The sequence below is a fragment of the Pleurodeles waltl genome, chromosome 5 (assembly GCF_031143425.1).
Source record: "Pleurodeles waltl isolate 20211129_DDA chromosome 5, aPleWal1.hap1.20221129, whole genome shotgun sequence".
Lineage (NCBI taxonomy): Eukaryota > Metazoa > Chordata > Amphibia > Caudata > Salamandridae > Pleurodeles > Pleurodeles waltl.
Window position 1 is genome coordinate 228,096,177 of NC_090444.1, and position 13,203 is coordinate 228,109,379.

General features: G+C 45.7%; 1 protein-coding gene across 2 annotated transcripts in view; it reads right to left on the reverse strand.

Annotated features, from left to right (window-relative positions):
* Window positions 1–13,203, reverse strand: part of SYT14 (synaptotagmin 14) — a 987,902-nt gene that overhangs the window by 291,620 nt on the left and 683,079 nt on the right. For both annotated transcript variants that reach the window (XM_069233958.1, XM_069233957.1), the window contains exon 5: window positions 232–503. In XM_069233958.1, the coding sequence (XP_069090059.1) occupies window positions 232–503 (272 nt within the window). The remainder of the gene's footprint in view (window positions 1–231; window positions 504–13,203) is intronic.

Consider the following 13,203-nt stretch of genomic DNA (forward strand, 5'->3'; position numbering starts at 1 on the left):
ACATTTTTTTCTACCTTTTTTTGCAGTAATTCCTTGCAATAAAAGAGGAAAAGAATCCCCATAATACCAGTTTGCCAACGCCGGACTGATCAGTTTTGCCAATACTTGTACATAGGTGCTTGTAACCTTTAATGTGTGAATTATATATTTTAAAACCTGTGTTCTTTATCAGTACAATAAACGAATGAACAATTGTCCACACTGCTGCATGAATAGCTTCAGGGCTCTTACCTCCGGGCTGAGAACAGCCGTGCTATCACTAGGGACATCCTCCTCATATCCTTTGCTGTGGAAGAGTTCTGCGTCCTGGCCCATGCTCCCTTCGCTTGGACACTTGTTGTAGGAGTACCGTGGGCTGTTGCTGCCATAGGAGAACTCACACTTGCTGTCTTCGATTTCGGAGGGAGTGCCTGAGAGGTGCGGAGAACCGCTGTCATCCTGATATGGAGGGGGCTGCAGTTCATCCAGAGGGGGTGTTCTTCTCATTCTTTGAATGCAGTTGGCTGCGAATAAGAGCCAGTTCGCATCAAAATCGGTGTACAAGATACAAAGGTAAAACTGGCCACATTTGCTGTAACAACCCTGACATCAAGACATCATTATTCACTGACCCATCACACCATCAATGTATTGACTGTGATACATTGTATTACTTGCATTGTCCATTTTTTTCTTTATCAAATTCATTTGTGATCATTATATGGTAATTGTTGTTGTTTTTCCAAACAAACAAGTTACTTACCTTCGGGAACGCTTTTTCTGGTGGATACACTAGCTACTTGTGGATTCCTCACCTTATTAAATCTCCCAATGCGCCAGTATTCGACGGAAAATCTTCTTCCCAGCTCTCCACGTCGACAAAGACGTCACAATTGCACGGCTCCGCACACGACTTTGTCTGACGTCACCGTGACAATAAGAGGTCCTCGCCGGCATGCTGACATCAGTTTCACCCACTTTTTACGTGCCTTTGAGGTGAACAGGTGAAAACAGACCTCACAATAGCTCAAATGAATACATACATAAAACCATATTGATGTAACACAATTACAACAATCATTGGTGTATAAAATTCTCAAAACATATATACACTTGTAATACAAAAATCTTGGTATGAACAGACAGGCACCGGGGAGGCGGGTGGGACTTTGAGGAATCCACAGGTAGCTAGTGTATCCACCAGAAAAAGTGTTACTGAAGGTAAGTAACTTGTTCTTCTGATGGATACAACTGCCTTTGGATTCCACACCTTATGAATAGAGTTCCAAAGCAGTACCGCACTCGGAGGTGGGTGCCTGACCGGTCAAACCAAGAAATCCTGCAACACAGAACGTGCAAAATGGCCGTCATTCCTAACTTCTGAGTCCAAGCAATAATGCTTCGTGAAAGTGTGGAGGGACACCCAAGTTGCTGCTTTGCAAATATCCACCACCGGAACACCTCTAGCCAGGGCCGAAGTGGCAGATACCGTCAGGAGGAACCTTCTTTGCCAACGAGTAACAGATCTTAATGCAAAGAATGATCCACCTGGATATAGTTCTTTTATGGACCGCTCTGCCCTTCCTCTTTCCTACATATCCAGCGAAGAGCTGGTCTTCCAACCGAAAGTCCTTTGTTCTCTCAATATAAAAGCTGAGAGCCCTTCTGGGGTACAAACGATGGAGTCTCTCTTCCTCCTTTGAAGGATGAGGAGGAGGGTAGAAAGATGGAAGGGTAATAGACTGCCTCAAATGGAAAGGAGTGACAACTTTAGGGAGAAAAGCCGCCCTGGTTTTCAGCACCACTTTGTCAGCAAAGAATGAAGTAAAGGGAGGTTTAACACTAAGGGCCTGAAGCTCACTCACACGCCTAGCAGACGTAATAGCTATCAGGAAAACTGTCTTACGGATTAATAATCTTAACGGACAAGAATGCATGTGTTCAAATGGTGAACCCATTAAAAAAGTCAAAACCAGATTTAAATCCCACTGAGGCATAAGAAACGGGGTGGGAGGAAATGTATTTGTTAAACCTTTTAAGAACCTAATAACAATAGGCGATTTAAACAAGGAAAGTTGATCCGGAAGGCAAAGAAAGGCTGACAGTGCTGACAAATAGCCTTTGACAGTCTCAAATGCACAACCCTTCTGTGCTAAAGCTAACACAAACAACAGAACATCAGACAGATGGGCCCTCAAGGGATCAATTTGTTTCTCTCCACACCAAGCCACAAATTTTGCCCACCTGCCGGCTAACAGTCTTAGCGGAGTGTCGCCTGGCCGATAAAAAAAATCCACTACCTCTGGTGGGACAGAGCAAGAACTCAGATTGCCCCATTCAGTCTCCAGGCATGAAGGTGCAGGCTCTGGAGGTGGGGGTGTAGAATCTGTCCATGCAACTGCGAGAGGAGATCTGCCCTGAGAGGGAGACGGAGCGGAGGGCACAGTGAGAGTTGGAGAAGGTCCGTGTACCACACCCTTCTCGGCCAATCTGGAGCTATTAAAATGACTTGAGCCCGATCTTGGCAAATCTTTCTTAGAACCCGAGGAATCAAGGGTATGGGGGGAAACACAAAAAGCAACTGGTCGCACCAAGACATCTGGAAAGCACCCCCCAAAGCTCCTTGCACCGGACACTGGAGGCTGCAGAACGACGAGCAGTGGCGTGTTCTCACGAGTGGCAGTCAGGTCTATCTGCGGAGAACCCCACATCTGAAAGATGTGAAGGACCAGATCCGGATGGAGATGTCACTCGTCATCGGCCGTGAAATGCCGAGTGAGACTGTCCACACGTACGTTGAGAACTCCGGCCAGATGATTCACTACCAAGCAAACCCGATGGTCCTGAGCCCAAGACCAGAGCCGCAGAGCCTCTCTGCACAGAAGATATGACCCCACTCCTCCCTGCTTGTTTATATACCACATCGCGGTAGTGTTGTCCGTCAAGACTTGAACTGACTGACCGCGAAGGAACAGGAGGAAGGCCTTTTGAGGCAGACGTATCGACCGCAATTCTAACAGATTGATATGAAAAATCTGTTCCACTGGAGACCAAAGACCTTTGGTCTCCAGGTCCCCAGATGAGCTCTTCACCCTAGAGTGGAAGTATCCGTTTTGACCGTGGCCACCGGAGGAGGCATTGAAAACGGCCTTCCTTGGGAAAGGTTGCCGTCCACAGCCCACCATCGTAGATCCGCTGCAGCATCTCTGGAGATCGATATTGAATCCTCAAGATCCCCTTTGTGCTGAAACCACTGCCTGGGGAGGCACCATTGGAGAGCCCTCATGTGCCAACGTGCATGAGTGTCCAACAGAATGCAAGAAGCAAACAGACTGAGCAGGCACAGGACCTTGAGGACTGGAACAACTGCTCCATTTTGAAACATTGGAATCAACGCCTGAATGTCCTGAATCCACTGTGGCGGAGGATAGGCCCGAATCAATGTTGTACCCAGTACTGCCCCTATGAACAGGAGGCGCTGAGAGGGCTCCAGGTGAGACGGGCACATTTATCGAAGAGCCCGGACTGAGCAACAACTGAGTTGTCATCTGCAAGTGATGCAGCACGAGCTCTAGAGACTTGGCTTTAATCAATCAATCGTCCAGGTAAGGGAAAACCGATATTCCCTTCCTTCCGAGACTTGCTGCAACCACCGCCATCACCTTCTTGAAGACTCGAGGTGCTGAAGTAAGACCAATCGGAAGGACCGCAAACTGATAGTGTTGCGACCTCACCACAAACCGGATACACTTCCTGTGCGACTTGAGAATAGGGATATGAATGTAAGCATCCTGCAAGTCGACAGACACCATCCAATCCTCTTTGTTCAACACCAGAAGTACCTGCGCTAGAGTCAGCATCTTGAATTTCTCCTGTTTGAGGAACCAATTCAAAATCCCTAGATCCAGGACAGGTCTCATTCGACCATCCTTCTTGGGGATCAGGAAATATCTTGAATAACGAACCTGACCCCTTTCCTGCTCTGGAACCAACTCCACTGCACCTTTTAGTAACAGGATTTGAACCTCCTGCTGCAAAAACCAAACAAACGAGGGACGGGGAGGGATGGGAGGGGGAAACTCATGAAAAGGAAGAGCATATCCTTTCACAATATTTAGAACCAAGGAGTCTGATGTGGTTAACTTCCACTCACGGAGAAAAAGACGTAACCTTCCCCCTACAGGAGAAGTGTGCCTCAAAATGGGCAGAAACCTAAGGCTGCTTCCCTTGTTGCTGTCCCTCCGAGGAAGAGGATGCTGCAGGGTGCTGCTGGGTGGCCCCTCTTGTCTAAACCCTCCCCCGCCCCTCTAAAGGATCTATATGGGAGGCTGGCAGGCAGGTGGAATGCAGACCGGGGTCTTCCACAGTAAACAGCTCCATACCCAAACCCTCTGAACCTCCGAAAGGACCTGAAAGGGGTAGTAGTGGAAGCCTGCAGACCCAATGACTTCTCTGTGGCCCTACTGTCCCTGAAACGCTCTAAGGCAAAGTCAGCTTTAGCTCCAAACAGCTTCTCAGCTGTCTTCGATACTCCTGTTCCTCTAAAAGCCTCAGTGCTTTTCTGCGCGACCTCAACCTGGCCTCCAACCTCGGCGTTGACACAGAGTTAGCCGACGTCGATGACACCGGCTTCAAGACTGATAGACACGGACCAGGAGAAGAAGGAGACACACTACGATCCAGCCCGGATCCATCCGGCCTTGGAGCTGATCCCAGCACTCTCAGCCAGATAAAAGGGCATAAAAGGCGATGCCTTGTAAGCGGCCGAGGAGCCCAATGTAAATGCCAAATGACCCGTGGGACCAGCTGTGCACCAGCAGGGGTCATAGCATTAAACATGTTAAACATGGCATTTAAAAATGCCGCCGGATCTGCTCCCGAGCCGGGAAGGCAGGATACCGTTGATCTTCATGCAGCACTTGCGCCGGCTGGGCATCAGAATCCTGCACACCAGGCAAAAAGCGAGGACTCTCTTGAGGCGCAACCATCTCAAAGACCGATGGCGGCGGAGAAGCCTGAGGGCTTTGAGGCTGTGGAGTCACTGTAGGACTAACCTCCCACGTCGCACAGCGCCGTCTAGATGGTGACCTGGATCTTGATCGGCTTCAAGCCGATCGATGCCGAGTCGTGTCGGTGCCGTGTCTTATGTTTCTTCAAAGAAGTGTGAGAAGAAGATCGACGATGACTTCTGTGTCCTTTCTTCACTTTGGCCAAAAAGAGTTGGCTTCTCTCTCCTTCAGCGCCTTCGGATTCATGCTTTGGCAGGACACATACTCCTCGATGTCATGCTCCGCACTTAAGCACCAAAGACTATCATCGTGAGTGTCCGTAACCGACATGCGACCCCGTACTCCCAACAAGGCTTAAACCTTGACTTCCTAGGAGGAGGCATTGTAACTAGAGACAAAAGGGAACACCTTTGAAACAGTAACAAGAGCTAGGAGAAAACCGTTAGCTTTGAAGGCACGGAAAAAAGGGAACTGATGTCAGCACGCCGGCGAGGACCTCTTATTGTCATGGTGACGTCCGACGGAGTCGTGTGCGGAACCGTGCAATTGTGATGTCCTTGTCGTCGTGGAGAGCTGGGAAGAAGATTTTCCGTTGAATGCTGGTGCATTGGGAGAATTCATAAGGTGAGGAATCCACAGGTAGTTGTATCCATCAGAAATGGCTTGCTCTTCATAGGAAAGCTTGTGGTCTGTCCTACTCTAGTAGAGTGTATCTCATTTTAAAACAAGCTTCTTCAGTGTGTTACAGATGAGATTATATATCACATTACCATATAAAACATGTTAGTGATGCGCTTATATATCACATTACCAAATACCACTATTTAAGACAAAACAATGAATGCAGAAATATTTATTGCCTTGAGTATGTCCTGGTATTTAATGAAGCTGTGATTTTCTGTGTTGTTACTTATTAGTATAAACATTGTAAGGTCATAAGCAATGCACTTCGAGTACGAGTTCTGGTTTGCATTTTTGTTGACCGAGTTATGGATTTTGCTCCTAACCATTGCTTTCAAATTTCATTATTTTTTGGTATTAATTCATAAAGATCTCTGAATTCTGACGGTGGTTTTATGTGAATTTCGAAGGTTTTAAAAAAAAACATATATGAAGTTATTGTAACCAAAGATTTACCACTTAAACCTTTATTTTTGTGGTTCGTATTTAACCGTTAACAGTGTCTTATCCACTACTACATGCCAGTGGCGTAACGAAACTTAAAGTGCCCCCCCCCCCCGCAAAGTACCTGTAGTGGGCTACGGGTGCCTTTGTTATGCCCCTGCTACATGCTAATTGCCCCAAAGTGTGAAGAGAGGAAGTGCATCATCTCTATTTATTCCCCCGATTCGGCTGTTAATTCGTCACAATCATCTGATCCTCTTTTTTCCTGAGGCCCTTTCTTTCCTCCAGGTCCATAGTTTTGGACTCTGTCACTTTTTAATAGTTTTGAGCCCATCCCATAATAAGGGGGCTGCTGTGGCTTTCCATTTCATACAAATCATGCAGTTTGCCAACAACAGAGCAAGGGCTACAAACCTGGGGTGGCCATACCAGCCGCAGGGCGAGGAAAAAAATCCCGACAGGTAACATTCAGGATTAAATATATACACACCTTGGAATTGTAGATAGTGTGTGTGTTAGTTGTGCCAGTATTCCACAGTAACGGGGCATTCCCAAAACATATGCCAGAAGGCTGTCCCATTGTATGAATATATCAGACACCTAGATGTGACACCATGGCAGGGACCAAATACTCTCCATGAAGGATATGAAATTAAATTCATTTAAACTGAGCATCCAGTGAGATACCATACGGGTAAGTATGCGGGCAAGCTATTAAAGTGTTCCACTCTGGCTGGAAACATCCGCCATCAGTCAGTATTCCATTTGAGACATGAGATCACTCTTAATCTTCTGCGGGGCCCTGTAAAGCTAACTGACGAGATGTCTACCCTGTTCTACGATAGTTTGCATGTAATCTACGTCATCTGGTTCAGCATCAGTAATGTTCCAAATTGTTCGCTTTGATGAGGATTATATGTTAGAAATTATCACCGTCTAACTTAAAATTGCTCGTAGTTGAGTCAAACGAGAGAAGCAGGCCATTTCAAACAGATCACCTATTATTATAAATATAAGCGTAGGAGGTAGTCTAATGACTTGAGAAGTCTTCAGAATAGCCCAGTTACCCAACAGACTCATTCTGACAGTCGCTCAGCACAGTTTTTGTACCTGATGTTCTAACTGCAGACCCTCCCTCCGGCTAGACCAGGTAAATGTAGTGACAGCTCTACTGGCACCCCAGATCTGAACTATGGCAGAGAGATTAACCACTCAAACTCCTCCCCCCTCAAATTCATGTACTGGACCAAACTCTTTCAAAATGAATTACTCACAAAACCTAACAACAAGCATTTGCAATGCAATGGGGCTTGCATTTGTTCGATTTAGAGCTATTAGAGCTATTAGTGTTGTAGTCCTAACTGGACTTTTCTTGCCACATAAATTGAAAATGGAAAATAAAACAGTTGTACATGAGCGAGCCACATAAATTGAAAATGGAAAATAAAACAGTTGTACATGAGCGAGCCGATTTAAAGTGCCACACCATGCGCATAAGCATGAAGAAGCATGCAAAAGGAAACAGAAGTTCGCTCGCAGTCAAACGTTTTTGGCAGTTATGCAATTATTCATGTATTAGGGTAAATGTCATACAAAGCGCTCGACTACTGCCCAGTGAGATAGCACTGTGTAGGAAATAAAAAGAAAAAGTACTCTAGAAGCCATGCGGAAAACATGGAGCCTCATATGTTTTCAGTAGTTGGCTGGTGTGCTCGAGATGGGCTAAACACCGGAAGAGGCATGACGTATGCATGCCTTTCACAAATTAAATCAAGCGAATTTTAAAAGGCAAGCCCACAAACCAACAAAAGTGATTGGCGTGACCTGGGTGCAGTTAAAAGCCCACAGAAAGATCACAACACGCGCCAGAGCGCTTGCACACACGGCCCTAAAAAAGAGGAGAGAAAAAACAAACCTGAACTGTAGCCAGGTTCTCCCTCATGAACTGAACAGCTCCCTTTCTCCCATGCTGTAGCAGAGACCGTGGCTGGGAAAAAAAGCTGCATCTGACCAAGATATCACTGCACGCCCCTTGGTGGTAAAAAGCTGCCACCTCATGTTGCCTGAAAGCTGCCAATAGGAGCAGCAACGGAAGAGAAATAGGATGATTAACGGCTTCCAGAGAGAATCTGGGGCACCTTTGGTCCGACTGCAGTAAGGCCAAAGTATAAAGAGATACTGTCTTCCTCCACCAAACCTATGACCCTTTGACTCTGGGAGCAGCTTGTCACAGGCCGAGGAAAGTCCAGAGAGCATTGTACACCCCCTACTGGCAGCCTGCCTCCACAGTACCTAGGAGGAAGGCTCTGCATGCCCCCTAGAGGCTTTCTGTTGCCTCTGCAGGAGAATAGAAACAGACTGTATTTCTCTGTGATAGTCGCACGCCCCTTGGGAGCCAGGCACCACCACAGCAAGAGAGAAGAAACAGGCCTGTAGGGAGCCAGTAGAGTGCACCTTTGAATAGACATTACAAAGCAAGAATTAAAAGTCCGGCTACCTGCAAGGTGCCCACAAAGGAGATGCTGCAAATGATGACACAGGAGAGGAAAGGTCCAGTGTGGCCCAAATGAAGAGAGATCATTTGCCCCTCTACTGCAGCAGTGCAGCCACACAGCAGGCTAGAAACTGTTCAGGGAGTGCCCACAATGCCTCCACACTGAGTGGCCCATTATAGGTGCGAGGAGAGAGAGACAGAAACCCCCTAGTGGCAAACTGCCACCACCTCAAGTAAGAAGACCACCCTCACCTCCAACAGCAATCCTGTGTGGCACCTTGGATATTTTGACCTGGAGAAGCAAAGCATGGAATATGCTGCAGACTGGATCAAAGCAGGTAAACCTATCTCCACTGCCATTCATAAAAAGGCTGATGCACCTGTGAGAGGAGAAGCGAGGAGCAAGCAACAATTTGGCCCCGAAGCCACACCATTATCTACCAACACCGAATGGCCATTTTTGGCCTGTTACCAAGAATGTCACATCAAGTGACCAATCCTGCTAGGTGCACACAGCCCTAGGCAAGACCCAGTGCTGCAAAAGTTCAGCCTCAAAGTACAAACACTGGGCTTTTGAGTGAAGAGGGGGCAGAAGGACAGTTACCTGCCATCCATAGAGTGGAGCACCGAGAAGATCCCTTGGGGATGGGACATGTGAAGTGTGGGTGGTTGCCACACTGACCTGAAGAGAAGAGTCAAGTCCTACAGACAGGACAGGACCTGTTAAGAGGTCCAAGATGGGAGAATATGCACAGTCCTACGCACAGGACAGGACCTGCAAGAGCTCTATGACCGGAGAAGACGCACTGTCCTACAAACTGGACGGGACCTGCAAGAGGTCCAGAACAGGAGAAGATGTACAGTCCTACAGACAGGACCTGCGAGAGGTCCATGAGAAGGAAACTGGTGACATGTGGCTGGTGTCACATCGTACGCAAAAGAAAAACAAACGCATGCAACGTGTGGCTTGGTGCTACTTCACACCAGAAGAAGAAGAAAGCATGGCATGATACCACATTTGCAAAGGAGAACTGAAAAAGGAGAGGAGAGAAGAGTGTGGGACTAGAACTGTCCCACTGAAGAACCTGACAATAATAAGTGTGCAGGAGAAATGATCAGGTGTGACAAGACCAAGGACTCATACCACTACATGAGAGCGCACATACCGACACAAGTAAGCCACTGATGTGGAGTGACGTCACTGGTGACAGCCCAGCCAGAGAACCAAAAGTAAGCCTCATGCATGCACGAACCATGTATCTACTGCAAGTTTCCAATGCAAGTGTCCGACCACAGTCACTGTCTACTTGATGCATAATGGCATACCAGCTAAGAACAGCACATGCTGTAGGAGAAGAACAGCACTAGCAACACACCGAACTACATGAATGAAAGGCCCCCTTCAAATAGATGGTTAGTTATCAATCTAACACAAAATATCTACTTTGAAGAAGCAGCATAGGAAAGTTGAAGATGGAGGAACGTAAGATGTTATGCTATAGATATCTTTAAAACTGAAAGGACAGGCATGTGATTTTTTTTACCCATATTATTTAATTGCCTTTATAGCTTATGGAATATTTGTAATTTTTTTAGAGAAATTGGAGTGGAGAAACGTATGTGCTGGCCATCATTTGGCTCACTAGCCACCACATTACAAAATGCCCAGGACTTGAATAAACAATCCTGGACAACAGTCAGCAGTAGCCAGGGAGATAACTGCTTGCTTATAACCTGGTGACAATGTTAATGTTTTATCTTGCTCTTCCCTCTCTATTTCAATGCATAATCCACCTTTTATTACATATCCAGTTGGTTCTATTACATACTCTGACTGTTTCATATTATATTTCATCTGATTCAATATATACTTGGAATGCTTCAATCCATACCCTATTTGTTGGTTCAGTACTGTATAGGCTGTTAAAGTAGTTCTATGGCATGCTAAATACTAGGGTCAAGATTTTCAAGGCCCTCGTGCCCCTTACAGCCACATTTGGGACAGCATTTTTGCCACAAATGTGATGCTAAAGGGACACTACCATAGCGCCATATTTACAAGGTGGCGCAAACTAGGTTTGCACAATCTTGTAAACCCTTTGCGCCACATCATTCATAAAACATGCATGATGTATGTAAAGTGCAAAAGTGACGCTCCCTCATAAGAGGGTCGCTAAAAATGGCACATTCTTGCTTCATTTTTAACGTCTGCTTAAAGCAGGCATTAAAATGAGGCTTTGATTTCAAAGGGCCTCTTAACACTATACAGGATTAGCGTCATTTGTTATTACGCTAATCTAGTATAGCATTACAATAGCGTAAAAAAAAATATGCTAATGCCCCTCACATGCCCCATGGTGCACCATATTGTAAATACGGCGCTACCAAGGTGGCGTTAGGGTACACAAGGGGGTCACAAGAAAAGTGGTGCATCACTAGTGATGCACCACTTTCTTGTAAATATGGCCCTAAATATGTTACCATGCATGCTGGGTTTCAATACATATTCAGACTCTTCCAGATTTGGGGTGATGGAGGTGGCTAGTACCCCCAACTTAGACTTCTCTGACCAGTGGGTGAGGAATATTCACCAAAAATGATCGCTCTGGTAAGGCGGGAGCACCTTCAGTGTATCTGTGCACTCCGGGCCTCCCTAACATGTCATAGTAACTGTTATTTTCGAACACGTAAGCAGGTTTTGGTTCTGAAATTGAAAAACAAAAAGCAATGTCACTGACAAGTGGAAACAAGTGGAGAGTTTCCTCCCCTCATCTGGAGCATGATTTGTTTTTTTGCTTGCCAGGAGGAGTTCCGTGTTTTGCATTTGTATGGTGGCCCCTGTCAGAAAACAATCAGTTTTGGAAGTTCCCGTCTTCATTTGGGTGGGCTTTCAGATGGTGTGGAGATGGTGGTCCTCTCGCTGGCTGAATGTCTGGTGTCGGAAACTAAATGTTACTCCCCACTTTAGGTGGGACAACGGAGAAGTGGGAGATAAAAAAAAACTACGATCTTGACAAAGTTTCGTCTAGCTATCCAACTCTAAATGAGACTGAAGGTTGTTTTATGCCTACAGTTTTACTTCTTGAATAGCTGCAGGAAAGGACGAATTTAGCCACCTATGGAGGCCATTCAAACAGTCACTAGCCCATGTAAACTCACCGTATACATGCTAATGAGCCTTTTCCATCAAATATAAGGTCATGTCTGTATTTCACATAGTGTGGTTTTAGACTTAGAAAAAGATTTACTCACACACTGATATTCTTGTGAGTAATTTTTCACCTGATCATTCGGGGTGGTAATGCCCAGGAAAAAATGTGCCTCCTCCAAGAATTGAAATCTTTTGGAGAACAAACATTTTCTTAGCTCCCTCCCTCCCTGGAAACAGCTGACAATCTATCATGAGCAGTTGTGAATCCATTTCTTGGATTAGAAAGTTAAAGGGAATGCTACTATATATGGTGAGAGAAGTGGTTTGTAGGAGGGGAAAAATATTTTCCGCATTCAGAATGCAGAAATAAAGTGAGCTTGCCCGTTTGCGCTCATTCACCTATTGACGTGTGAGCAAATATACGTGTAAGTGCAAAAATGGAAATGTCAGTGTCCTTGGAAAAACCGTCAGGCGCATATACCAGTTATTTATTCCTGATACTCCTGATAACATGTGTATGTGCGCGTGCCTGTGTGTGTGTTTTGTAAGTAACATTATTTCAAATGTATGCATACACCTACAGAATAGATTAGCTATTTGTTTTTGTTGTTGTTCAGTTTGACCCATTGTATTCTTCCAGTTCCTTACAAAGCTAAACTTTTGATATTATCATTTTAACTGCTACTGAAATAGCAGAAGGTACAAAAGAAGCACTATGGTGTACCGCATGTTTTCACACTGTTTAGATCAATGAGACACAACCCATAATCTCTTCGAACTGATGGTTCGCTGGGGACAACGTTTTATGTGCTTATTTAATTCCTTTTCAATGGCCTTTGATAACTGAAAAGCTATAAAATAAACACGGATGTCATAATCTATGAGTTTGGCTATATAATCTCAGCAAATCGTGTCCAGGATATCATCTGCAGAGCTGACGATCGGCCAGCCTCTAATTCACTTGTTTCTCGGTCAGTTGTGATGAAACTCCATTAGCTATCCTGTGCAGACACAGAACAAGTTGGGACAGTGAGAGAGCAGCCTTTTGCTGTGTCTACCAGCCTCAGTATACATACATAAAATCAACTCGTGAAGACACATTCTTCCAAAACATGCTGGGCAGACATCAGACTATCCTGGAAAGACAGAGCCAGCGTGGGCAGAGAAGAACCAGCGTGAGAAGACATATAAGCAGCAGGGCAAGAGGCAGAATCAGACTGGCAGAGATAGTATCCCATATCAATGTATTCCCCACTAGGGACATATATATGCCTTTAATTTGGGGGGTTGCAAAACTGGTCCTTCTCTGCAAGTTAAACAATGCTATCTGACTTAGGGCCTGATTTAGATTTCGGCAAGCGGGTACCTCTGTCACAACGGTGAGGCTGCTTAGCTTAGGTAGATGTCTAGGTTACTTGGTCATTGACTTATACCCGATGTCAAGG